Genomic DNA, 27318 nt, shown 5'->3' on the forward strand with positions numbered 1-27318 from the left:
AGTAACATACCAGGCATCCAGTCGGAGCCACAGGGGACATAAGACTTCACACAGACCTGAAGCAACTCCTCAGCAGCTTCCCAAGACACAGCCAGGGAGCCGAGGGCTGACGGCAGCTCATCACACTGCCATTCCTCATTGCTGCTCGCTCCTGCCCCTGCACCATTTCCCCTCACGGTGCCAGCACAAATGTGATGTGCTGAGGGGAAACCTGACATGGCTTAAAAATATTTCAAGAAGTTTTACTGCCTGTTTTTTGTCCATTTTTTAAGCTAGATCCATTCCACCATCCAGTTCTCAGAAAGGCTGGGCACGTAGCTGTCCTCTTCCCCAATAAGCACTGGAAGCAAGCTCTCTCAATGGCACTCTGCGGTGGTGCCACTCCTGAAGACTTCAGCTCAGGTAGCTGGAGCCCACACACCCATCGTGGTGAGAAGATGGGCACAAGAAAGAAAAACCCAGCGGGGGTGAGCACAGCCCAGCTGCTGACTTAACTCTGTCCAATCAGCCCCAGCAGCAACCTCTTCTTCACAGAGCCTGGACAGTGGGAGCAGCTGCAAGTGGCAGACCAAGCGCAGTCCACACATAAACCAATCTCACAGCAACATCCCGGGCAACATCCCAGGTGCTCCCACAGCACTCGAGCACTCGGAGCTGGGAGAAGCGCGACTGCTTCATCCCAAACCACACTCTGTACGCTGAGAGGAAAGCTGCAGCATTCCCCCATCTGAGCCTTTTTCCAAGTTTCTGCCGGTGCTTTGAGATCAGGTGTCTACTCAGCACCCCAAAACATTTTGTGAAAACATATTTACAATAACACATACTCTATATGAACGCTGCTTCCTGCCGCGAGCTATATCTAAGACAGATAGATGTGTATGTATGCATATATACATATAGTACATGAAATAGTCTCATTCCACTCAACGCCAGCAGCCCAACTGTCTGTAGAACCGATGTTTTTTATTGCCGACAATACCTATACAGGAGCATCTTCTTGTCTCCTTCCGAGGCAACAGGTGAGACGAGTTGGGTGGCCTCAGAGAGCACACAGCCAGTGATGGGAGATAAAAGCAGGGCCCTGCGACCTGGGAGGGTGCAGAGGTACTGCTGGAGCCTACAACGTCCAGCGGGTCGGGATGTGGACCAGAGCACACTGTAGAGCTGGGAGAAAGGCCTCACCTGCATCCACAGGGAGCAGCCATTTCCAGCACCCTCCTCACAGGGGCTGGCCACATGCCAGATCCCTCTCCTGGCTCTTGCCATCACCTCCCCTAGTCTGGAGCTAGGGACGGGATGGAGACCAGCCGCCTCAACCCGCAGGGACCCCTGAGGCCCGGCACGACCTAAACACCCAGGCAGACCCCAGCACAACGCGCTGAGGGCACGGAGGTACCGTGGCAGCCCCCAGACAGGAGCCAAACCGCGACCCCGCAGCCACAACCAGGCGGGAGCGGCACAGCCCCCGGCGGGCGGCTATTGTGGCGGTGAGCCGACCCCCTCCACGCACACCACCGCCACCTCCCCGCCGCCGCGCCGGGCCCTTCCCCGGCGGGGCCGCGCCGCGCCGGGCCCCAACAAAGGCGGCCGCCGGCGGGGCCGTCGCCACGGCAACGCGGCCGCCAATGGCAGCTGGCGCCCGGCTCAGCGCCGCTCACAAAGCCGCCCCGCCGCGCGGCTCCGGGACCGCCCCGCCCCGCCCCGCGGCTCCGGGGCCGCCCCGCCGGCGGCGGCGCGCTCGCACGCGCAGCGCCGGTCGGCGGAGGCAGGACGGGTCCGCTTCCCGGGAATGGCGGGGGGGGGGGGAGGGGGCACGGCGAGGCGTGCGGAGAACGGCGCGCGAGAGTTTCCGAAACGCCCCCCAGTTCGCTCCCAGTAAGGTGTGGAAACAATCCGTGCTCATGACTGGACTCTAACAAAGGCTGATTCGCCCGGTGAATTGTCTTCCTCCCCGTTCTCTGCCCCCCCGCCCTTAAATAAATATTTGTTTCCATTCTTTAAACACCGTCAGAGCAGCAGATCGCTTTACTAGAAAACTGTTTGGCTGAGTGGTCAAGGCTCACTCTCAGGGAACGATTTAACTTGCTGGTCCGGCCTCCGGTTATCCAACATTTGACGTTAGAAGTTCAAGGTTTGTTAATTTTGAGGGATGATGCCTCTCCCTGTGTTTAGCCATGAAGGTCAAAAATGTCAAGGAAAAAAGAGAGGGTCCCAAGAGCAGTAACTCTTGCTTCCTAGGTGTATCCTTCCCAAGGAACTCGACCACAGGAGACTACTTGTTTGGCAGGTACTTGGCTGTTCGGGGGTAGGTACCACACCCCTGAGCCTTAAAACTGCCTGTCCAACATCACCTCCTCTCGATTCTGTCTCCAGCAGCTCTCTCTAGCTTCGGAAAACCAAATGAGAGTGGAAGAAAGATGAAGGCTTTGGCTCAGTGGACATAACATATTCAGAAATTCAAAAAAGGTTTGTCCCTGAGGAGCTTTCTAATCTTCCATGGATTTGCCGCTGCTGAGACCTCATGCAGGAGGGCAGCAAGCAGCACCTTCCCAAGAGGAGGAGGTAGGCCCTTCTTGAACCAGCACCTGGTTGCGATGACAGCAGTCTGGTCATGACAGGAAGGGAAAGTGACAGTCACAGGTTTCAGAGAGAGACTCTCCACCAAAGCAGCCCTCAGCCCAGCCAGAATATCCAGGTGCACAGATACAAGGCATTTCATACCAAAACAGAACGTGGTTATGATGATGCACCTGGCCAAAAGGCTTGATCTTTTTCAATGGCTTAATCTCACTCTAGTATTTTCAGTCTTCCTGGGACAGTCATGGGTGTCTGCAAAGGAGGAAGCCGATGACAGCCTCGTGCAGACTGAAAACATGATAATAAAATTTCCAACACAAGTTTGACGAGAAAAGTTGGATGCACTTCCACATGGGAAGATCTTGAAGAAAGTTGTAAATATTTGTGCAAAGCCTTTGCAGAAACAGGCATCTTCCATCTGAACAGCAACTAAAGATGGCTCAGCTGGTCGTAGAAGGAACCATGGCAACATATTTGTAGAAAAAATCAGGCAGAAGAATAGTAGCTGTTGAGACAGCTTCAACATGGGAAATATAAGCCAAACGATCTAGAAACCACTCAGCCATCCCATCAAGAGAGGGCATCAACAATTCTGCAAGGTTCTCCCAGCTGCTCAAACACGCCAGAACGATTCTGGGGAGGGAGACGCACCGACCCAGAGCCCAGCTCCAGGGAGCAGACAAGATGTGCCCACATGGCTTCTGGAGGACCCTTCTTACCCTACTCCGCAGAGTCATTCTCAAAACTCTGGGAAGGAGACTCGCTAAGGGACAGAGCCTGCTCCGTGCCACAGGTGAGCGGCACAGCCTGCCCAGGTGATCCTGCCCGCTCTCACACCATGGGCACCTGGCAAATATCAAATGAACCACTGAAGACCTGAATGACCACTACTGCTACAGCGTTTTTGGCTATCTGCCTACCAGATGCGGCGCACAGAGAACCCTTTGTTCCAGAGGCATTGTTACCACAAGCCAAACTGCCTACTGCCGAAAGAGAGGTGATCAGATTCCCCTTCTCCTCCCCTCCCCATCTGTTCATCGCAACCATGTTACGCGTGAGAATTTGCATAAATTGCCCTCTGATCTGTGGAAGAAAAATCCAAAATCCAGTCTGGAAATCCACAGCAGGTTGACAAGTAGCTTTGATCCCTGAAATTTCCAGAGAGCAGCAGATTAAGGATTAATCAATTAACATTCTCCCAATCCAAAGTGAGGGAAGTCATGCCCGCTGTAAGCACAGGAACAAGTCTTCCTTTAAAGAAATTCCCCATCAGTATCTAAAGGTTCTCCAATTAGTCAGCAGGGAAAACTCATTCCAAACCCAAGTCAACCACACCATTTTTCTGGCAGGTGTACATGAATACGTGCTTGTGACAGACACGCAAACCCTCATCGAACCCACTGCCTCAGATACGGCGGTTTTCTCTTGGTCAGGACAGTACTAGAGTCATTCCCCGAGTGAGATCTCAGAACCTGTCCCAGGCAAACGGTCCAGAATTTGGACTGAGTATTAGATGGCAGCCTAAAGGTCAGAATCGTCCTCGGACCTCAGCAGATCTTTTTTCTTGTTTGCTTCCAGGATATTTTTAGAGAGCAGATCTCTCTCTGGGCATGATCTGCCTCACAGAGAGGCTGGGCTTTCATGACCGACTCATCCACATACACAGATCACCTGCAGGCCCAGGGAGAGATGCAGACTGGTTTTAAGCACGTTTCAAGCACCCTTGGAGCCACAACTGATTAGTGAGTCATGCAAAGACGTCATTGTGAGTATTTCTTCCACTTCTGCTTCACAAAATGCAAAAGCACACAAGAAAACCATGAGTTTGAACACCTGAATTGGGTCCGGGCCCCCATTTCTTCCGGTACCTCTGCATTTCTGGTTTCTGAAAGCACCAACTTCTCTCCTAATGACAAACAAAAGACTAGCTGCACCAAGTTGGAGCAGAGGTCCACCTTGCCCAACACCCCCCAAGATACCAACCAACAACAGACACCTTTGGAAGAATATAAAGACAAGGCAAGGATACTACAATAGACCCCAGAATGCTGCATCATCTTCCAGCCATTTATGATTCAGGGATTTCCTGAACTCAAAGGGGAGCCTGTGTACTTAAAAGACCTTCCATTAATTTGTCCAATCATTTTGGAGCCTATGCAAATTTTTAACAACAACATCCTGGGGCAAAGATTTCACAGCTTAGATAAGCTGCATGACAAAAAGACTTTATTTGTTCTGAGCCTCTCATCTTGCAATTTATTTGGCTTTCTGTACCGCAAAACCTCATCAGACCAACCCTTGAAAAAGAAAGATGATCTGAGTTTTTTCAGTTATGATTTAAAACAAATAACCTTGCTTACAAGATCAGAGACTCAATGGTCTGAAGATATTACACTGGTGGACAACTCTTTTTCCCAAAAAAAACGGTACAGAACATGTTCCCACAGCTTGAAGTAGAAAAGGAGGAAGCTGGGCCTCGAGCTCCTCTGAGGCATCCTCATACGTGTTGAACTAGACAGAGAACTAGCTATGCCTGAGGTGGTAGGTGCAAGATATCTTCCTCTTCTCTTTCTATTTCAGGTTTCAGTGAGGGTGGTAGCCCGACTCTAGAGAGGCTGTTGAAATGCTTCCTTGTGCAGTCTAAAGATCTCCAACACCGTCCAACTTAAGCCAAGACACTTGGCTACACACACTGTGAATGCAATTCTTTCCAGGACTTCTGTCCTACAGTTGAAAAAATAATCTCCTTTAGAAAGCATGTCCATGGCCTTAGCTTGCATCTCAGAGATTCAAGTTTTGGAGGCAGAAGTGTTTCCTAGAGATCCTGCTATGTTCAAAGCCCTAGCAGCTGCACCTGACAAACCAGAGCCAGCTTGAGAGCACTTCTCAGTCTCTCTCAGTGTACTAAAAAAAACCCTCTGTATTTTCTTCCTCAGGAAAACAGCAGCCCATACTTTTCATTCACAGTTTTGGAAGAAAAAAAATAAAGTGATCCTTCTTTGAAGCAGAAAAACTCATACTGTATTTGGGATCCTCTTTGAAGCTTCAGCTTTTGTGCCTGTTAAACCCAAATATTTTGATATGAAGAACCAGGGTGCCAGCCTCTCCCTTTCTTCCTTTATCCCTAAGTAATACTCATGGATTTCCTCCTCGCACATTTTCATTTTTATTTTGCCATTTCCATTTTACAAAGCTGAGAGGTGGTTTTGGACACAGCAAGGAAAGAAAAAACAACAAAAAAAAAATAGGAGAGTAAGCGGAAATGTCAAAATGGAAAAATCAGACTTGGGAATTTTGTTTCATGAAATGGGAAACCATTTCATCTCCAGCCCAACCAACCTTTCATTTTTTCCTGCTAATGGACACACGAGGTGTGTTGTTTCTGACCCACGATGCACTGACGCTAGCTACCTTGGTAGACTTGCAAATTGCAGTTCACAGATTTGGACCAGAGAGAACATTATGATAATCTAATTTGACCTCGTCTGTACTGCAGGCCATAGCACTTCCTCTCGTAATTCCTGCAGCATGTGCGTGCTTTCTGTCTGGACTCAAATGTATTTTCCAAAAAGCATCTACCCTAATTTAAAGGCCTTAAGTGGTGGCAAATCTAACACACGCTGAGGCTTGCGGCCTGAGGGTTACCCAGAAGATAACCTTCATGCAAAACCCATTCAGCAGTCTGCACTCCCTTGTCCTCAGAAGAAGAGGATGATCTCTCCCTCGAGCTGAGATCCAAACTGAGCTTGCCACTGGATTCTCAAAGACTGACTAAAAATCACCCCCAGGAACCTGGCACCTTGATCTTGAGGAATCAAGGGAGGATGATTTGTGCTCCCCTCTCTCTCCTCTCTAGATCCTAAGCATTACCATGCCTCCCTGCACAGGCAGGAGGAAAGAGGAGGAATTTTTCTCCTGCCAGATCCTAGAAAACTGTGGGGCTGCTCGGAAGAAGAGGGAACACAGACAACCCATTTCCTCGGAGGACAAGTCCTCCATGGAAACGCTTTAAAAGGGCGTCCCTAACAACTCCTTTTCAGACAGTCCCAATTGAATTCCAGAAGTAGTATTGACCCAAATAACTTCGAAAAGATTTTTTCAGAGAGAGGCTTTCCAAGATGAGGATAACACATCTCACTTAAAGATGCCATAAATTGATGAGATGGAAGACCACAGAGTCAGGTGCCAAGAGTACCTCTGAAGAAGGGATCCTAGGAGACCTCTGAATACCATAAACAAACACCAAAAGAGTCTGTGTACCAAAATCGTGTTCTCCATGAGTCACATCTAAAATTGAAGGCAACAAGCTTTTCTTAGCCCTAGAAACCACAGAGCGGCACATTCAGAGCTCAGAACCCCAGAGCTGACGGCCACGGAGGCTTTCCTCTGAAACACTCTTTCCCACTGATCCTGCACATCAGCCATATGGAGCTACTGACTGGAGAGCATTTCTCAGGAAACAGTTCTCCTAGCCATCGGTGAATTCTTTGAGGCGTAGCCTGGAGCGTGGTTACAGGCCAGAAGAGATGCTTTATATGAGAGCTCCAAGGAGTCTCTCCTCAGCTGAAATGGCCAGATAAGTCAGAAAACTGCCTCAAAACCAGAGAGTCAATCTGACCAGCCCTGACCTCTCCTCACAGAAACTCCCCAGAGCCAGGAGGCCAGCTGCATCAGCCTCATGCAGATTTTGAGCACCGGATGTTGTCTGGCGTGCTGGTTCTTTGGAAATGCATGGCACTGCGCTATGCACTGCTCTCCCTTCTGCCCAGTCCCAAGAAAACAATGTGACATAACCAGTTCTTGCCAGTCTCCTGACGTGAGGACACCCTTCAGCACATGACCGTTAAATAAGAGGAACATAACAGCATAACACCCCAAAAGAACTGGAAAGTACTTCTCAAACTACAGCCATCGTAACTGCTGGTAAAGAGAGTGCTACATGACATGCTTCTGCTTCAAATTAACAGAGCTACAGTTAAGGTTAAAAGGGGATTTCGCCCAAGACATTTTGTTTTCCTATCAAACGCATCCATCAGCGGCGCAGAAGCACATGCAACTCAAACTAACAACCTTCAGACTACACGGACACACAGACAACACCACCGTCAGTGGTCACACCTTCAGTGACACCATGTAAAAGCTCTTGGGGACACAATAGAGCTCTTGCGGGTTGATCTTTAAGGTCCCTTCCAGCCCAAACTATTCTATGATTCTATGACAGAGTCTGCTTATTTCTAACAGAACATAAAACCACACAGTGCTAATGACTAGCAAACATGGGGATATCTGCCCAAGGAATATCTGCCCACTTTTGCTATTGCCACTTTCTCTTAGGACTGAACAGAAACAAAAATTGCAGTCATGACAGCATACCAGTTAGATTTGACTTCAGAAGCTGAACAAAGGTACTGAGCAAACACTTGTTCCAAACTTTCTGCCCAGAAGTTCCAACAATATGGCAAAACTGGCTACAAAACTCCCCTTCCTTTCACCAATTAATGTGCCTTAACATAACATCACCCTTTGCAGAATCTTTCAGAAGAAAATTAATACCAAAAGTTTCATCCCCCCTACTCTATAGTTCCCATGATACTTTCCTACACATCCACGATGTTATCAGCAACATCCTGATCAGATTACTGTCCAGCAAACTGTGTTCTGCTCCCCTAGCTGGGCAGGAAGGTCCCAAGAGCTACAGAATCCAACACTTCCTGCCCCAAACAGCAAAGCCATGCACGACACCACTGAACAACAGTGAAACAGTCACAGGGCCCTGCCTCAGAGATGACCGCATTCAGCATTTGGGTATGATGATCCCCTTCAGTTCCTAATCACATTAAAAATCTTGGGATCCTTCAGTCTAATACTACTGAGATTGCTCCTAGGGGTGCTCACAGCCTCCTGACACAGCTGAAATGCCATGACTGAGCCCACTTCTATCCTCCAAGTTGGTCCTGACTCACAATTTGCACACCCGGCTGTCATGGACCATGGCACAAGCGATTTCCATGCACAGAAGCCCACCTTTCCCTGAGCCACCAGCTGGCACAGCAGAGCCAGACCAACACAAGGGACAGCCATATTGCCAAATTTTCTTCAAACATCCAAAACCAACATCGCCACTTGCCCAAGACTCAGCAGAAGTTTCAGGACCAAAAGGCTTATTTTTAATGAAGGATTACGGAAATATCAATCACAAGGCTTAGAGTTAGAAACAGGCCAAAATCACAGGCTTGGTGCTGTGGCTGCACTGTTAGGAGTGTCTACAAACCCTCCTCCAGTGTTTGTACCAACTGCAAATCTGTGGGCCACAGGAGGCCTCCGGATACCAAAAAATGGAAAACTATGTCCCTTAGTCCTACCAACTCCAGGAACAAGCACAAACTCTTTGTTCCAAATCATCACAGGGCAGGAGTCACTGGCTATAGCCCCTACAGAGACATTACAGCCACCCAGCGTCTGTAACTGACCTTCAATCTACTTAACCGCGTGCAAAAGACTCAGAAGCTCCTAATCCCGCCTCCACAGAAATTCAGAAAACTCCTTTTTTCCCAGAAGCAACAGCTTTGATCCAACATCACTCAAGAAACTTACCTTCCCAAACTGCTCGAAATATTGTTTCACATCCTCCACAGTAGTGTTTACGGACAGACCACCCACAAATATCTTCTTCGTTCGGGTCACCATCTGGAAAAGGGAAGGACAGGAATTCACCGAATAAACCCAGAGTGAGCAGAGAACGAGACTCAAAAGGCCACTAACTCCCCTCCGCTGCCGGGAAGCGCCTGCCCCTTCCACCTTCTCAAAAGCCCTCCGGCCAAACACGGCTGACAGATCTGTCCCACGCCAGATCCCAATTCGTGATCTCACCATCGCGCCACCCCATCATGCTTGCCAGCACCCAGCCACCACCTCCTCCTCGGACAGCATATCAGCAGCCTCTCCCCTGGCACCCTCACACTGCCCCGAAGGCGTGGGGCACCACTGTCCCCTCCCCAGCCCTCCAGCCCTTCCCCTTGGCACAGCCAGCGTCCTCCAGGCCCCCCCAGAGATGCCTGCTCTGCTTCCCAGAGCGGAAAGACGGGCAGGAGCACTGCCAGCGCAGGTAGGCTCCCCGGGCTTCATCCTCCTAGCTCACAGATTGCAAAGCATCCAGTCTTGCATGGAATAAGCCTCATTTCACACCCATTCCCCAGTCACTTAAATGGAGCCCTGTCAACTCCCAGGTAAATCTTGTTTGCCTTTGCAAGAAAGCAAAGAGAAGATCCCTCTGCCACTTGTCCCTCAGGAAACTGGGACAAGGAAGAAAACTAACTACCCTGAGAGGGGCCATTGCTGCCAGGCTGAGGCACACCGACATCCTTTGAACCAGCTCTCCAGCTGCATCCTCCCCTTAGCTGCTTGGCTACACCCCTGCTCTCAGAGGAACACATGGTCCTAATTACCCCAAGGAGCATAGGGCTAATCCGCAGCAATTCCCTGGCTTGGAGAGCAGCCCGTTCTAACACTAAAGCACCTTCTGTCACCAAACTGCTTAATGGAATTAACCCAATTCCTACCATGTGCTTCCTGGCTCCAGTTACTCGGGATACCTGCTCACCAGTTGTTCTCAGTGCCTGATCCCCCTTACTTCCCTCCCAGCACCAGTCTCCTCTTCCCTCTCCGCTTCTCAACACTGCTTCTCCCCAGCTCCTTCTCCTTTGACAGCACGTGGAATCAAGACTCTGAACTTTAAAACTCCCATCCAAGAGCAAAGTTAAAGGGAAACCCAAAGTCTGAAGGCAGTCTCCAGCCTGCTGCTGGCTCCTCAGTTGAAAGTTTCTAGCTGCACGCCTGGAAAAAGTTCCTGCAACTGCACACTTCGATGCCAGAGCCTCTTGCAGATAAAGTCCAACATCAAACTCCTTCTGCCTTTTCCAGAAGCACAGAAGGGCATTTCACAAAATGAAATCCTTCTCCCCTTCTCTGCCATACACCTATCTGTACACACGTATGTGCATACACAAGACTCTCTTTCCGCCTGTATCACCTTGCAGCATGAAGCTGTTCCATATCTCCATAGGCCTGAAATTTCCAGGCACTGGCTGCAACTTCAGAAAGACTAAGTTCACCTTGGACAGCATTTACTTCACTAGCTCTAACTAGTGCATCCTAAAGCACAACCAAGAGCCTCCCAGTTCCTCCAGTGCCACGCAAACCCCCAGCACTGCCCCCGCTCCAGGTGAGTCCTGAGCAAACCCCAGGGAGCGACTCTGCTGCGCGCACGGGCAGCCTTGCACAGAGGGACAAGATTCACCACCACGAATTTCACCCTCTGGAGCGGCAAGGGCCGCCTGCAGTACTTACCTTGGGCTGTGCTCGGCGGGGGAACGCTACCTTCGGGTCGATCTGAAAGAGATGCGGGGAAGAAGAGGTGAACATGCTTTTGCTGCCTATTTACAAATGCAGGGCTTCCTCCGTGCGCACGGCTGTCTCTGCCCTCGTGGCACCTGGCTAAAAACCCAAAGAATCTACCTGAGGTGCATAAAACGAAGCTGGCTGCAGACATCTTTCCCTCTCAGGAAAGTGTAATCCAGGGAGACTACAAGTCCCAGCATGCAGTGGTCCGTCTCCTGCTGAGCGCTGGCCAGACGCACCGGAGAGCCCATCACATGCTGGGATTAACAGGCTGGGCTGCACCCTCCCGCTCGGCCTGCCCCTGGGTGCCCTGCATCACCCGCCTCATATTAAAAGTGCTTTCTTTTGCCTTTTTGCTCTCCCCCTTCACTCTACCTACAAGTACAGAGCTCACCTGGGGAGTAACAGGACAGAAAAGAGGTAATGCACAAAAAGCCAAACATTTCATCCCACAAAACACAGGGTGAAGGAATAAAAGAGCAGACAGGGCGGCACAAATTAAACCACGGAGTCCAAAGCCCCCCAGGCTGCAGAGGCTGTGGCCGCAGGGCAGCGTGCTGCCCCTCTCCCCGGGCTGCGCCGCACACAATGACGCACGGCTGAGCCCTCCATTGTGCCTGTTCAGCTTCTCTATGAACCTGCCGCCGGCCGGAGCTGCCGGTCTCCGCACCGCCATCCAGGTGCCATGCATTCTGCTGGGCTCAGCACGGATGAGCGCGTGCCTGCATTGGCCTCACACCACCACAAAAGCCGGGACAACACTAATGCAGCTGCAAGCCAAACACCCATGAAGCCTCCTCTCCTCCTCAGCCACCACCTCTTTCTTTATAGCCTATTTTTACAGCAGCTCCTGTAAAGTTACATCACATCGGGGATGATCCAGAGCTACAAATCAGCTTACAAAGACCTGTGGTAAAGGCAGGTCTGGCTCATCCCCACACTCGGACAGGCTGCAGCTGGGAGGGCAGCCCAGAACGTCGTCCCATCAGCCCGGCAGCTCAAACAGCCCGAAAGGAAGCTGTGTTTCTCCAGCTCCACTCGCTGCTTTGTTCAGCTTTCCAGCCTGGCTGCCCTCCCGTCCCGCATCCTTTCACTTGTCACACAGCCCCAGAGCTCGGCCTCCTCGCACCCTTCCACCAGCTTCTCTCCCTGCCTTCCCCACCTCCAGCCTGACTCACAGCCTCCAACATAAATAAACTCAGCACGTAAGTAAACAGAGGCAAAAGTGAAGAGCACAAATAAACTCAAAAATAAACCTCCCTCCCCAAGCTCCAAGCGCCAGCAGATTAGCATACCCTCCAGTGCCTCCCTGGGGCATCTGAACCATCCCTCCCCTCCCCGCACACACACCCCCTCCACCGCTTCCTGGCTAGTGCAGACACCCACAGCGAATTCTGAGGACAGGGGACGGCAGGAGACCAGGAGGTTGATGGCAGATAATAAGCAAAAACAATAATCTACTGTCTTTTACTTCTCAGCCAGTGTCATTCAGCTCCTGCCAAGAAGATGCTTTCATACTCAGCAATGCTAAGCTCGGCCTCATTTTCTCATTACCCTGAGTGTGATCAACTGGGCAGAGATAACGCGTCCTCCTGGCTGGAGGGAGCAGGCAGTCATTTCACAAATTCTTCTGCACAACCAGCTATTGTTGCAGGTAGAGGGAGGCCGGGGCGACCGACTGCAGGGGCAGCCCTGGGAACACGCAGAGGGGAGCGAGTTCAGTGCTGGACTCAAGTTACTGGAACTGGACTGCTCCTCGGTGGCTGGAGTCTTTCTAATTAAAGCAAAAGTGCTGGTACCTTATTCCCTCACTTCTGGTGTTAAAACAAATAGCCCTGCAGGAGTTGTGTTTCAGTGTCACCCACTGACGTAATGGATCCCTTTTACAAACCTAGATAGAAATCTGCTAAGAGAAAGAGCATTCAGAACTGCTCAGATTGTATCCAAAAAACCAAAATCCCGGCATCAGGCTGCAGCGAGTGGAAGTCACTTGAGCACAAACTGCTTCCACTTCACCCTAAAAGGTTCTGGGGACGAGGAATCCCACCCATGTCACAGGTGTACCATGCAGGCTGGCCAGGCTCCTCCGTAACGCTCTTCAGGCCACCAATGGTACCATTTAACAGCTCAGGTCATGCAACTCCTGCATGAACCCGGCTGGTGTCGGTGCCCCAAAGCAGGGGGAGGACAGGGAAGGCCTCGCGAGGCTCAGGACCGGGTTGGTTCGTTCACTGCACCTCCACGGCTACCTTTGCTGCATTAGTCAGCGCTGCCCGAGAGCCGCAGATCGCTCCCTCCGCCACAAAAGACAAACCCAGCAAAAACTCAGCAACGGCAACAAAGAAGCGACAGGGCGACCCAGCACCGCCAAGCCGGCTCTTCCCGGAGCACATAAAGAAGCAGCTCAAGGCAGCGGCCAGCTGCAGCTTTACAAAGTCACGCAAATCTTTTACCTTGAGACTGCAAAGCCAATTCTCATATCAAGCATTTCCATAAATAACCCCGTAGGCTGCTGCTATCTAGCTTACAAACAAAGAGGAGTCTGAAAAGCACAAGGTTTCCCCGGAGAATCGGGCCAGCAGCACTCGTTAGGGTAGGAAGAATCAGAAAACAATGAAGCAACAAGTTGGGCAGACACTGTCTATCAAGTGGCGCTTGCCAGGAGACACCAAGCCTTGAGAGAAGGCTGTCCTTTCAGGACAACCAGGCCTTTTCCTGCAAAGTTTCATAAAACCCTAAATTAGGATTCAGATGAGTTTGTGTCATTTAACCCATGACTCACAGGAGAGACTTTCAGCTCAGCAGGGAAAAGCCATACGGAGGCTCCGTGCGGTACCACAAGACCAACCTCTCACCAGGCAAAACACCCCAAAACATCTGACCCAGCTGAAAACCGTGCTAAATTTAAAAAAAAAAAAGGAAAGGGAGAGAGGATCAAAGTTCCTAACAAAGGAAGGGCCCAGCAAAACTGCCCTCGCTCTCTCAGCCGCGCCGGCCGGGTGAGCGGAGCAGATGCAGCCGGGAATTTCAATGGCTGGCCGGTCCCCACGCGCCCTGTGCCACGAGGCCCTTCTGTTCTCCTGCAGCGCCTGCTCGTCCGCCCCTGCCCTGCCCGTCCCTCCCCGCTCTCCTGGGCCGCACGGTGGGCTGCAGCAGCAGTTTGGGAAGAAGAATGGAGACCGTGGGTTTCGGCTCACTCCTAGCCCCAAAACGCTTTCCGGATTAGTGCTGCATCAGACATCCATCACTTGCCTTTCCAAGAGGGGTCTATGCCAGCCCGCAGACTCATGACGGGACTAGCTGGGCAGACACCATGTTTACACAGGCTAGTGAAAAAAAAAAAAGAGAGAGAAAAAAAGAAAGCCCTGGTCCCTCCTCAAAACACTTTACCGTAACCCTCCCCCAGAGCAAAACTCACTTTACATCACTCCTGAAAGGAGGAGGGCTGGGAGTCCTGGCTGGGGTAGGTTTAAGCGGGAGCTCCCGTGGGGAGGAAGGACCTGTGCACATCAAAGGGAGCGATCCAGGCAGTTAAACAGGAACAGACATAAATCTTGCTGCAACTCACGCCGTAAACCCGAAGAGAGGGGGTCTCGCTCTCCTGCCCTCTCCCTTTTGCCAAGAAAAAGGCTGCAACGCCTGAGCCATGCGCTGGAAGAAATAAAGTTGCGCGTTTGGACTCCTCGGCAGCCCATGCCCAGAGCCAGAACGTTTTCCCTCGCTGTGCCGCCCCCTCGCAGCCCCCACCGCTCCCCCACCCCTACCCTCACCTTCACCCCGGGACAGCAATAAGGATAAGGAATTCAGGGGAAGGCGAGTCACTAAAACTAAAGAGAAGGGACCTCCCACTCAGACACCTTACTCCCACCCCCCGAAACAGTGTGCACATCTCCCGAGTGCCGCGGATTTGCAAGGCAGGACTGGGCACGATATGCCCGCGAACCAGGGCGCCACCAAAACCTCTCTGCTGGCCCAGCCGGGGCTCCTTATCTGCCCCTGCTTGCAGAGCAAGGGCTGGAGCTGTGGCTGCTCCCAGAGGCCAGTGGTGGCCCACATGGGCGGGCGCTGGCCACGCTCGGAGACAATAAAGTCCTGAACCTCCATGACCGTTACAAAAACTTCGCCTGGGGAAACCACAGGAGAGTCTCTGGGACACGCAGCACAAAGGTTGTCTGCCGAGGGGAGGGCACAGGCCACCATGGCTGGGGGAAGCAGGGCCTGGGTGGTGGAGGACGGCACCCCTGGGGAGGCAGCGGTGCTTGGCAACATGGGGGGGAGGGAAGGGGCGGCTCCCCTCTCCCCAAACGCAGCCGCATCTGTTTCCCGGTGTGAATCCTCGCCCCAAATGCACTCAGGTGTCCCAGCTCCGAGAGGGCTCCTCAGAGGGGCCTTATGACCGACGGGTGGGAGGAAAACCATCACTGGGATCTGCAGACCCACGCCAGGACATCCGCAGCAGGTCGACGGCAAGCCCGCTGCTCAGGCGGCAGCTGGGCTACCCACCGGCAAGCGGGACAGAGAAGGGGCCAATCGATCCATATCGGGAATCAATAGTTTACAACCTCTAACTGAAAATCAAACACCGCAATCGACGGCTGCTCGGAGCCCAGCCGCTCCGCCGGCAAATGCACCCCTGAGATGAGAGAAGTCATCTCACCGTCTTGGAGTCCAGTTCATGTCTGGATTGGGCCAGGACCTTGTCGACGCCAGCCTGGTCCATGAACGTGACGAACCCGAAGCCCCTGAGCCCCGCAGCCCGGGCAGGAGAGGGGATGCGGAGAGAAGAGAGAAAGTTGGTTAAAGTGGCGGCCGGGCCGCGGCGGGGGCGAAGGGAGGCGCGGGCCCGGCCTCTCACCTGGATCTCTTTGTCAGCGGGTCCCGCATCACCAGGCACTCCTTCACCTCGCCGAACTGGCTGAAGTACTCTCGCAAGCCCTCTGCAAGCACAGCGCCCACCGTGGGTGTCCCGGCCCGGCCCCACCGCCCCCGCCGGGCTCGGCCCCGGCCCCGGCCCCGGCCCCGCCACCCCCGGCCCCGGCGGCAGGTGCGGGGCCGCCGCGGCGCTCACCTTGCGTGGTCTGCCAGCTCAGTCCCCCGATGAACATTTTGCTGCGGGAGGAAGGGGAGAGCCGTGAGCGGGGCCGCGCCGGGGGGCCGCGGCGCCCCGCGGGGGTGGCGGCGGCGGCGGCAGCGGCGGGGCCGGGCGGGGAGGGGAGGGCGCGGATCGGCCATGTTGGCAGCGGCACCGCCGCCGCCGCCGCCGCGCCTGCCCGGGCCGGGCGGCCGGCCGGGGCCGGGGGGAGGGGGCGGCCGCGGCCGGGGCCGGGGCCGAGAGCGGGGGGGGGGGCGGCGGGGGCGGCCGCCGCGGCGGTACCAGGGGTCGTGCGGGGAGTCCGGGGAGGCGAGGCCGGGCTGGCTGCCGTCTGTCTCCATTCGGACCTCTTCTCCCTGCGAGGAGCGGCGCCGCACTCCCGGGGCAGATGAGCGCTGGAAAAGGGGCCGGACGGACAGGCCATGCTGCCCCCTCCCCCGACCCCTCTCCGCCGGGCGGGGAGGGAGCGAGGGAGGAGGGCCCGGCGGGCACAACCTGCCCGGCTCCTCCCACCCCCGCCGGCCCGCCGGCCGCCCTGCGCATAAAACCCGCCGGCGGCACCGGGGCCGAGCGTTGGGAGCCGCGCCCGCACCGCGCTGGGGGAGCGCTCCCGACCCCGGGCACGGCGGCAGCGGGAGCAGCTCGGGAGCCCGTGGCCGCTTTGTCCCGAGCCGCGCCGCCCGCACCTGCCCCGGGGCGGCGGACAAAGGGCGGTGGGCTCAGCCCCGCTGTGGCGGAGCCAGGCCCGGCCCAGGGCGCTCGGGCTCGCCGCGGCGGACCCTGGAGACCTCGGCCCGGCCCTGGCCACCCCCCCCCCCACCGGTGTCTCACCGCCGACGAGCGGGCGCCGGCACCGGGCGGGTTAAAGCCGGCACGGGGAGGGCCCGAGACCGGCTCCCGCCGCCGCCGCTTCCAGGGCGGGACCGGGGCTGCCCTCCTCGCCTCGGTACTGCAGCCGGGCAGCGGGGAGCCCTGGCGTCTTCCCGGAGCCGTGGTACCCCCGTACCCTCTCGCAGCCCGCGGGGGTCAGGGGCTGCCCGGCCTCGCCGCTGCCCGCTCCGCACGGCAGTGCCCGGGCTGCACCGGCCGGCGGGCCCCGAGCGAAGCTGCAGCTGGGCACCGCGGAGGAGCCCCCGCGGCAGCAGGTACGCGCAGCCCGGCCCGCTCTCTGCCCGCCGCTCACCGGGGAGGGCGGCCAGGCTGGCCCCCGGGTCAGCGCGCAGGTTCTTGCTCATTCAGCTTGACAGACTCGTGCCAAGCTCCAGCCTCTCTCTCTCTCTCCACTGCCACACAAGTTCATCCACATACTGGTGGCTTCTGGAGCAGGTCTGTGCACTCTCTGCCTCTGCTCTTGGGCAACCCAGTCCGGGTGGCTGGGGGAGCGCAGCGACAAACAAGTGAAATATCCGTAAAGCTAGTGCCAGGTGAGAACTGTAGCCTCTCCCGACTGCTGCGCATTGCTCTGAGAGAAGGCACTTGTTTGCATCTGTGGTGTGCTGGAACAGGGAAGTGCACAAAGCCTCTGGTGACAGTCACTGTGAGCCTCTCCCATTGCAAGGGGGTATCACAGGGTCCCAGCCACATGTGTGCTGCCAAACGTGACCCACACACATCTCTAGCTCTACTGCTCTCAGCACCAGGTACTGACAGCTCTCCAGTCAGTGCCATCCTTGTCTGACCTTTCTTCCCCTTCTCTCACGACTGCTTTTCCACATGGTACACCTCATCTTCCTCCTGGAGAGGAACCAGCACACCTTTGTTTTAACAATACTTTGCAAGAGTATCTTTTGTTACATGGGCTCATCCTGAGGCCCGTGGCTGCAACTCTGAGTTAAATTAATCCTCTGCCTGGTAGCTTTGCCAAACCACCATTCACCCACTCCGTTTCCTGAGCTGGGTCAGCGACGCCGTCCTGTCTCCTGGCCCTGTACCTGGGCACACCAATACACTCAACATCAGAGACTTGGTAGCCACCTCTGGGAAATGAGCTACGCAGCATCTCAGCTGTGGCCACAGAGCAGTCCCAGCTCCCACTGCCACCAGCTCAAGCTGAGCTGCTTCTCCAGAATAACCCACTCATCGTTCCACAGGGCTGAAGTCACCACTTTGGGTGGAGGTGCCCTGAGAGACAGCCGGGCTGGTGCAAAGAGAAGAATAAATAACGATGCGCAGAGAGGGTAGCGCAGCTGGCAGTGACGGGGTAGGGCTGCGTGGCCAGTGGAAGCAGCGGTGCTGAGGCAGCATCCTGGCCATCTCCACTTGCACCTCCTGAGAAACCTGGATGATAGCTGGGCTGTCAGAAAGCCACCACTGCCACCTGCCATGCTGCCCAAAAATCACTGGTGCTGCGCTGCCTCCCAGCACCTTTCTCTGATTTGGTTGGCACGCCAACAGGAGGACTAATGTTTTCAAGTCACCTGGCACAGGTTTTACTCTCCGTAATTGCCCAACCTAGGCACACTACTAGTGCTAATTAAACACAAGAAAGGAAAAAAGCAAGAATTCGGTGTTGGAGACACTGAAGGACAACATCTCTTGGTCTACTACTAGTGCATTGCTATAATTTTAAATACATGCTATTTATAAGACAGATAAAGTAGAGCACTCTGAGGACACTGTGTTAAAATATTTCAGTGTATTTTTTTTGCATTATGCTTATTCTTCTATTCTCTTTTTCTCCACCAAAATAATATTGGAGCAGGGAGAACAGGATCGATGTGAGTTAACATCTGTGAACATCAGAGGAAAAAAAAGCGAGCCTACAGGAGGATTTGGATGGAGGATGTGGTTGGATTTGCATCACTAGGAATGACACCGTACCATGCAACTTATTCCGAGGCCCTTTCCAAGAGATACATGTGATATTTTGTATTTCCACCTCAGGACCCTGAAGTGCTTTGTAAATACCAATTCATTTATCTCTGCAACACACAAGACAGCGGGTCTTGAACAATCTGTTGATTAGTGACAGTAGGAAGCTTTCCTCATGGAGAAGTAAATATATAAAACATTCCAGACCTTATGATTGGAAAGATGATCTGCTGAATATAAAATAATGCGGCATTGTATTCCTGAGGCTGCAGACAGACAGCTGTAGTGCCTCTGTGGCTGCTGCTGAGAGGTTGCCAAACACCAGCGAGATTAACAAAACTGCTCAGTTTTCTTGCTGCTATTCAGTGTCTCGTGTGTGGTAGAGTGACACTATCAAAATCATGTCCACTTCCTGCTGAGGAGGATGATTGGCAAAGCTCTGCCAGCACCAGTGGCAGACACTGGAGTTATTCATGGCAAGAGGGAGGTTCCAAAAAGTGGAGGTTAGGGGAGGGGCAGGGTAGCAGCAGCCCCTTTTCCTCCTTCATCATATAAGGCTTAAGGAGAGATGGTGTCTTGGAGACCTGTCTCTAGCCAGGAGGTTTTGGCAGTCGGGTACTACGAGAAGTTTCGCTTTTCATTTAGTTTGGACAGTTGATAAACAACCTTGAACTGGAATTCAAATAATTTTCGTAATATTTGCGTTACGATGCTAAACATGCAAACCTGGAAAACATGAACTGCAGCTCCGTGGGCAGCCTGGGGCAATGCTGGTCTCTGGCAGCGGCTTCTGGTAGTGCCCCTGCCCGCTTTGGAAGGGATGCTGACCCTCTGGAAAGGCTGATGGCAAACCTCCCTGCTAGTCTGCGCACAAGCCAGCCAGGGGTGTCTGCCTCGAAGGAAACCCACTGCTCAGCCACCTCCTGCCTGGTGGGAGCTGGCTTGGGGCAAGGATCAGGCACATAGTGGGAGAAGAGCCATTTAGAGAAATTTAATTGTTTAAACTCCACTCAGGATGCAGGGAGGGACAGAGTCAGCAACAGGGAGAGGGGAATGGCTGCAAAGGCACCAAGGATTTCTTTGTTTCATGTGAGAAACTTCGTGGAGCGAGATTCGCAATGGGAAAACAGGCTACATGGTGCAGAGCATTGAAGAAGAGGGTGGGAAAGAATAGAGAGGATCAGGGCTGCATGCAAGGCAGGAAAAGAAAAGAGAACCACAGGTGTGGGAGAGGAAAGAGCAGGAGACAGGGGAGTATGAAGGGTAATGAAAGTCAACTGGGATAACTGGAAGAAAGGAGGGAGGGAGGGAGGGAGGAGAGAGGAGAAGATCACCCCAGTTGCCACAAAACAGCAAAAGGGATTGGAGCCTCAGAAAAAAAAAAAAAGGAAAGAGGTCTGCATGAGATGGAAAGCAAAAGTAAAACATCAAAACTCGTAGTTTAATGAATAGGGAGTCAACAGAAAAGAGCAAAAAAGGAGAGGTCTCTGAAGGACAGTAAGAGATCACAGGCTTCCACTCACTGTTCTGGGAACGATGGCTAAGGGAAAAATCGGAGAGCCCTTCTGCTATCCTCCCTCTCTACAAGCTCTAAAAACTATTACATGGTGTCTAGTCTCCGTGATCCTACCTAAATGAGTCCGGCAAACGAGAGGGGAAACACCGACTGCTCGGCTCTAGCACCGGAGCTGCTCTGCGCACCGAGAGCACCCAGCGCTGCACCAGCCTGCCCCTGCGCAGGTGCCAGCCCTCTGCAGCAGCCTGCAAGGGGTCCCCTGTCCAAAGAGGAGCTGAAAACCTTTTCACTCTCCATTAGATTTTTTTTCTTAACACAACACTCCAAAGATTGCATATAAAGAGACAGAAGGCAGTAACAGATTTCAAAAATGAGACCTCTCTCCTCGAACACACCCTGAGCTCCACCTTCCCTCTAACCTCTTAGTTACCATTTGTCACAGACTTTCATCAGTCACTGCTTTCTGCTCCATCCTTGCTCCTACCTAACCTCTCCCCAGTCCTCACTCCAGCAAGCCGAGGAAGGGAGACCTTTCCCAGAGCATCCACTGTTAAGAGGCTCTTCCCCAGCCTGGAAGCAGAGAACTGCCTCCTGCTCTTCCCCTCCTCACCTGGAAGCTCAGAGTTTCCCATGGAGTGATGCAGAGGGACCCGTTTCCCCATCATCAGAAGAGAGAGGTGAGGATGGATGCAACAGAAACCCATCAGACATGCTAGACTGTTTCAAAGACGACATTGATTAGACCATTCCTCATGATTATTGAGAATAAGGCAATTGGCCCAGCTGGCATGAAAAGAGAAAAAGGTTAGATGCCAGGAAAAATTTAGCAGCTATGAAGATGGATAAAGATGGGAGAGATCAGCCAGGAAGGCCAAGGAATCCCTATCCATGAAGATTTTAAACAATAAATTAAGCAAACATCAGTTTGGTGATCAGGTTCTATTTTGTCCTTGCCTATCACAGAGGTGACCTCTTGGCATCACTTTCTAATCCTCAGTTTCCAGTTCCTTCACCATGTGAGGTGAAAGGACAGAAAGAGTTTGGAGTAAAGGGGGCAAAAGTAAAGGCTTGTTCAGTAGAAAGAGGAGTTCTGAGGTGTTCCACAACATAGATGGAGGCTAGAGAAGAGAGCAATAGCACAGAGAACTTTAAAGGCTGTGGTCCACAGGCACGTGCCAGGGCAAGGAACGGGCATGGGGCTGGGCTGCACCAAACACCGCCAGGGCTGGAGAAGAGGTCTGGGACTGACCCGGGTAAACAGGGGTAACAGAAAAAGGTCTGGGTCAGGTCTGAGAGCATCAGCCAGTGCAATGGCTGCCAGGTATCTTAGACAAAATGGGTTTCCGTATTAACATTTTATAAAATAATTGAAGTTCTATATTAAAAATAAAATCCTGAGTCCCAGGAGGCGGAAAGGAGGGGGAAAAAAAGAAAAAACAAAACAAAACAAAACAAAACACCAAACAACAAAAAAAACCCTAAAACCCCAAAGACACCACCACATCAGACACAGCTTTTGCAGTGCCTCTGCAGTGACACTGCCAGCTGCCTTGCAGCCCAATCTGCTGGGCCTCCAGCAGCCAGCTTCCCAGGCAGGGTCCAGGGATGCCACACTGTCAGTTGATCTGCACATCCTCTGCAGGTCTGACGCGTGTGTGAATTATTCATCTGGGGCTGAAGTCAGCACCATGTCAAGGACCTCTAAAATCTGCCTTAAAGATAGCTGAGTCCGAGGGAACGGAGGACCGAGGGGAGAAGAGGGCTCAGGGGAAGGAGGACGGGATCCTCCGCTGAGATACTTGCAGGAGGCAGAAAATCTGGGTACTGGCAGTGTCCCAGAGCAGCGCCAGAAGGAAAAGGCACTTACAGGAGCAAAGAGAGAACTTTTGGCTCGACACACGAAGAGGAGCTGAGCAAGCAGAGGCTGTTTCTTCATCCCCTCTCTTTCAGGACATAATCGATTTCCTACCTCTGCTATAACACTCACACTGGCTTTTAACTCTCCCATTTCTTCAAGACTTATTTTCTAATCTAAGATGACGGGACCTTTGCTCCACAAATCCCAACAGCACTGCTCAGAAGACAACTTTATAGCATTCTGGTACTCTGGTGGTATAAAGTAACTGGGACTACAGTGTTAAACTTAACAGCACAAAATTGAGAAAGTTTACAGATTATTTGGAGGAATGAACAGAAAAGAGCATCTTTAAAATCTAGGGTGCGTGTTGGAGTTCCTGAGGTGGGAAAGGTTCAGACTGAGGCAAGCGTACAGGACAGAAATACACGCTGTAAATCTCCTTAAGCAGCTCAGCCTGTCCTGGTTCCTCAAGGTTTTGCCAAGGTATTTTGTTTGTACTTGTCACATGACTTACATCAGGCATCACATCCTAATCAAGACAGACACCAGTGTCTTCCCAGGCAAAGCTCCCGTCCTCAGATTGCAGGAGCAGCTTAGCTGCTTTGTACATGTAACTCCTGCCTGAGCCTCCTCCCTACTGAACCGGGAACAGAGGCAAGAGGCTGCGAGGGTCCGGGTGCACTTGTATTCATCCCTGGTCGTTCTATTAGCCATAGAAGAACAGTCTACAGCAAGACACAAACTCACCCAGTGAGTATTGCACTTAGAAGAACTCCTGGTTGCACTTAGAAGAACTCCTGGTTTTCTCCAGTGCTGCACCCGGAACAGACACTCTGGGGCCAGGGGTGGTATCCTCCAGAGAGGGAGTTTCCCCCACCCCAGGGCACAGCATCTTCATTCAGGCTTGCAGGCTCCCGATCCTTCCAGGCTAGGGAATGTGAAATGAGGCAGCTGTTACTAAAGGTTCCAGCTGCACAACCTACACCAGCTTTTAAATATGTTGAGTTTGGAACTGGAAGAGGTTCAAAATCCACTCTTTGGTCCCAAGGCGCAGCGATTCCCCCTGCCCACAGACCTGGTGAGCTAACCTCTCACAGGAGACAAGCTCTGATTCTGCACTGCTCATAGTCTAGCGGGAAATACTTTGCTCCTGCTGCTGCTTGTCCATTCTTGCCCTTGTATCTTCTGCTCACTTTTCACAGCCTTTAAGCATTTATCTTTTCACGCCTTTGCCTGCTCTGGATTTCCCTCAAGGCTGATTTTGCTACATCAGGGTCCTTATGCCATTTTCTATTTTCTTTTTTTTTTAATTTATTTTCTTTTTTGGTCCCTGGCAGAACTTTTCCACCTACCTCATGCCCATGCAGTTCCACCAGCTGAAGTAAACTGAGTCACTGACCCTTCTCCCACCAGGAGCAAGAAGTGATTCACAAACTCAGAGCTCCCAGCTGGCCGGTGGCCAAGCTGCCGCAACAGCTAAGGACCAGCTCCCTCCAAAGTAGCTGTCCAAGACATTCTTCAGCACAAAGCTGTGACACAAGCAACGAGGAGATACTCTGTTAAAAGCAGGGAGATGTAGAGGAGCAGCAGGAAACCTCTCTCACAGTGGAGGTGCATAATATATATTGGAACCAACACTTTACTAAAAGTAGGAATGAAACAGTAACCTCTACGATTCAAAGTTTCTGTTGGATATGTGTATCAAAATGGGGAGTATTAACATTAAAAAAAAAAAAAAACCAATCTGAAGGTTCCTGCAAAAATTTAATCTAATGAAATGTTTTAAAGATTTTAGTTCCCTCTACCTGCCACATTCCTGATCAATCAAGGAGCAGATTCTGTTCTCCTGTTTGCAGGACTGACCGGTGCAGCTCTGGAGACATCAGAAGAGAGGAATCTCATGAGTTACACTGGAAATAGCGGGATCATAGTCAGGCTTGTGACATCCTCACTCACTGGACTTGTAATCTGATTATATGGGTGTTTTTGGAAGCCCTGCGTAGTATGTCCTGCCCTGCTCCAGCATTTCCCCTCTGGGGATCACCAAGTTTGCTGCTTCACAAACACCCTTGGGGTTTGGAAACTGCCCGCTTGTGACGGATGGAAACAGTGAGGCATCTTCCAAAACTTCCCTTCAATTTTAAGCGTTTGAGTCAAAAAACTGGAGATGCAGTGAACATTATTCTTCCCAAATGAGGCCTGGGGAAGCTCTGGACACACGGTATTTTCTGCAAAACAAGCACGTGGTGTCTCAAGGTGCGCACCCAAGATCTGTGGTTTTTTATACGTAGTGGTGTAGGTGACTCGGTCAAAAGCATAGTGCTCAGATCATCTGTAGCTTCTCTATGTTTTTAGCCACAATAGCACCCTGTCCTCTGTCTACTGGCACTCTGCTAGACACCAAGAAAGCTAGTACAAGCATTTTCCTATCTCAAAATTTATCATATTCCTGTGACATAAAGCGTATTTAAAACAAATCACATTTTTGAGGGTGAATCTAAAAGAGCCTCTCTGGTGTTTGAGGAAACCTGGGGATAGAAGAGACATTCACTGGGAGAGCAGTTCTGGAGCCAAGCAAGTTTTTGAAGTAGGAAAGCTCCTCTTACACACTCCCGCTAGTCAGACAAAATGTGCTCAAGATTGTTGGTCATTCTGGAGCCTTAAAAGCAATGCAGCGTCTGGTAAATTCATTCCCAGATGCTGGGGGAACAAAGGATTGTGGGAGACAGCGTAAGACAGGGAGGGTTTAACTGCAGAACAGAAAAAAAGCAAATCAATGAAAGTTTGTTCAGCCTTACTTCCCTTTTGGGTTTTTTTTTAAGTGAAGCTGCAGTAGGAGAAATTTTAGGATTTTATGCTTGTGTTGCTTTAAGGACAGGAATGCTGGAAACGGAGGTATTTGATACCTTTGCTGCTAATTACAGTGCAAGCTCCCAGTGTCCTGACAATGCCCTTGTCCCTGACCTGGAGGGGCCTCACTGTCTCAGGGTCAGCTGTAATTTAGTTTTAGGTCAGACCTGGAACTCTCCTGCCAAACTAACTGCACTTTGTTTTGAAGTAGAAACCATTTACTAGCAAGTCTGAGACCATCAAACTCATTTCACTAACGAGAAACAGGAACGAAGTGCAGAGCCCCAGAGACGAAGGTCAGTGTTCGACACAAGGAGAGTTCAGCTGCGTCACGACAGAAGGGGCCGTTCTGCCCATCGAGCCACACAACGGCATGAGCTCGGATCTTCTGCTCCCTTTAATTAAGCATGTTTGCTACAAAAAACCTTAAGGACCAACTAAAGCTGTGCCAGTCCCCCAGCAGGCACAATGGCACCGTCAGCCCTCCACCTTGGGGAGTTTACAACACGATTGCTGCATTTCACAGGAGGCTCAAGAAAGAGGACTGAGCTCTTCAGTAAAGCTCCTGGGTTGGTGGTGCCACTCCTACCTCTTCTCACAGGTTCACCAGGTGATTTGGGGCAAGAAACTGTGTTTTTCTACTTGAAAACTGAGGTTTTTCTTCCCTACCTCAAAAAAAAAAAAAATCTTTGAAATCTTCAGAGAGAAAATGCTGCAGAAAATAACCCAAAAGCTGTAAAGGGAAATAGTTTTTAACTTCCTCTGAATAATCAACACTGTATAACTCACAGGGAAGGAAGTATTGATCCGATATTCTTCCCCCTCACCATATTCATGGACAGAGATTACGCTGTCATGATACTTCATAGCATTACCTGAAATTAACTTGTTGTTTGAAGAACCTTTCTTTACAATTTGTAGCTTACTCAGAGAGCCCAGTGCATTTGGCATATTTTCAGAGTCCCTGCTCTTTTGCATTTATGTAGATATAAGACTGGTTTTGCCAAAGAAAAACATATTCAAAGCATAAATTTTTTTCAACTCTGCACATCACTGTGACAAGAGGCCAATGTGCACAAGCTGGATGAAAAATGTGTGCCAATGTACTAAACAGTAAAAGTCTTTTGATAGCAAAGGAGTGTTCCGTGTCCAAATTTATGAACACACAAACGAGACAGACAAGTATAGACCCAAACACGCTCTTTGGGAACAGTAAAACATATTCAGCTCTAGATGCTGGTCACAGTTGGGGTCGGTGACAAGATGTGAGAGACCACAGCTACAGTGAGAAACAGGACCGCTAAGGAACGTTCAAACCTTTCTTTTACAGAAGTTGACTAGAAGAGTGCAACACGCCTTGATGCGCGTTAACACTTGTTCGCTGCCGTGCTTGACAGCTGCAAGGCAGCATGGTAGAAAGAGCTACCAGACCTACAGGTTTTCACAGAATCATAGAATGGTTAGGGCTGGAAGGGACCTTCAAAGGTCATCTAGTCCAACCCCCCTGCAAGGAACAGGGATATCTCCAACTAGATCAGGTTGCTCAGGGCCTCACAAGGTTCAGGTGAGTTCAAAATGTAATACTCCCGTTGTCAGACACCACAGGTCCCAAACTACACGTAAATCCAAATCCCTCCTCTCACTATTGGTGCCTTTGCAAACATCAAAACAGCTTCCAAGAGCTCATCTTAGTTCCCAGAGCTCTTTGTGGGACAGGTCCCAGCTACCCAAGAGCTGGATACCTCATTCGTGACTCCCTGAGAAAGCCACGTTTTTCAAGAGCGATGCAACTGCCATGTACCAGAAGAAGGCTCTGGAGCAGAGCAGATAGCTTCCTTGGCAGATGGCCCACAGCGCTGGAGCTCACTCCCAGGGGAGATTAGAAGGAGTAAAAACCTCATTGCCATCAGAGCAAAGCACTCAACCTGCTTCTACCAGAGATTTCTCACAAGAGCAAAAAAAAATCCGAAAGCGTCTCTACAAATAGGAGGCTGTGAGAACAGAGAAGAGATAACCCAGTTAATGTCATGCATACAGCTCTGTGAACAGCTTGGGTAGCACCGATCAGTAAAGGCCAGGCAGAAGCTCTGAGCAGAGCCTGCCTTACACCAGGAAGATTACCTGGCTAACATCTGGACAGAGAATTGCCTCCCTACATAGAGTCACCCAAAACCCAGATCTGCAGCTACAAAGCTTTCAAGTGAGGATTTTAAATTT

General features: G+C 51.8%; 1 protein-coding gene across 5 annotated transcripts in view; it reads right to left on the reverse strand.

The window, feature by feature from the left end:
- MSI1 (musashi RNA binding protein 1) overlaps positions 1-16407 on the reverse strand; it is a 28233-nt gene extending 11826 nt beyond the window's left edge. For all 5 annotated transcript variants that reach the window (XM_086623347.1, XM_086623346.1, XM_086623345.1 and 2 more), the window contains exons 1-6: positions 16349-16407; positions 16043-16083; positions 15830-15911; positions 15632-15716; positions 10924-10965; positions 9172-9264 (exon numbers count right to left, since the gene is read on the reverse strand). In XM_086623347.1, coding sequence (XP_086479473.1) covers positions 9172-9264; positions 10924-10965; positions 15632-15716; positions 15830-15911; positions 16043-16083; positions 16349-16407 — 402 coding nt within the window. The remainder of the gene's footprint in view (positions 1-9171; positions 9265-10923; positions 10966-15631; positions 15717-15829; positions 15912-16042; positions 16084-16348) is intronic.
- Between the last annotated feature and the right edge of the window lie 10911 nt (positions 16408-27318).

This window comes from Tauraco erythrolophus, chromosome 19 (genome assembly GCF_009769465.1).
Source record: "Tauraco erythrolophus isolate bTauEry1 chromosome 19, bTauEry1.pri, whole genome shotgun sequence".
NCBI classification, from domain to species: domain Eukaryota; kingdom Metazoa; phylum Chordata; class Aves; order Musophagiformes; family Musophagidae; genus Tauraco; species Tauraco erythrolophus.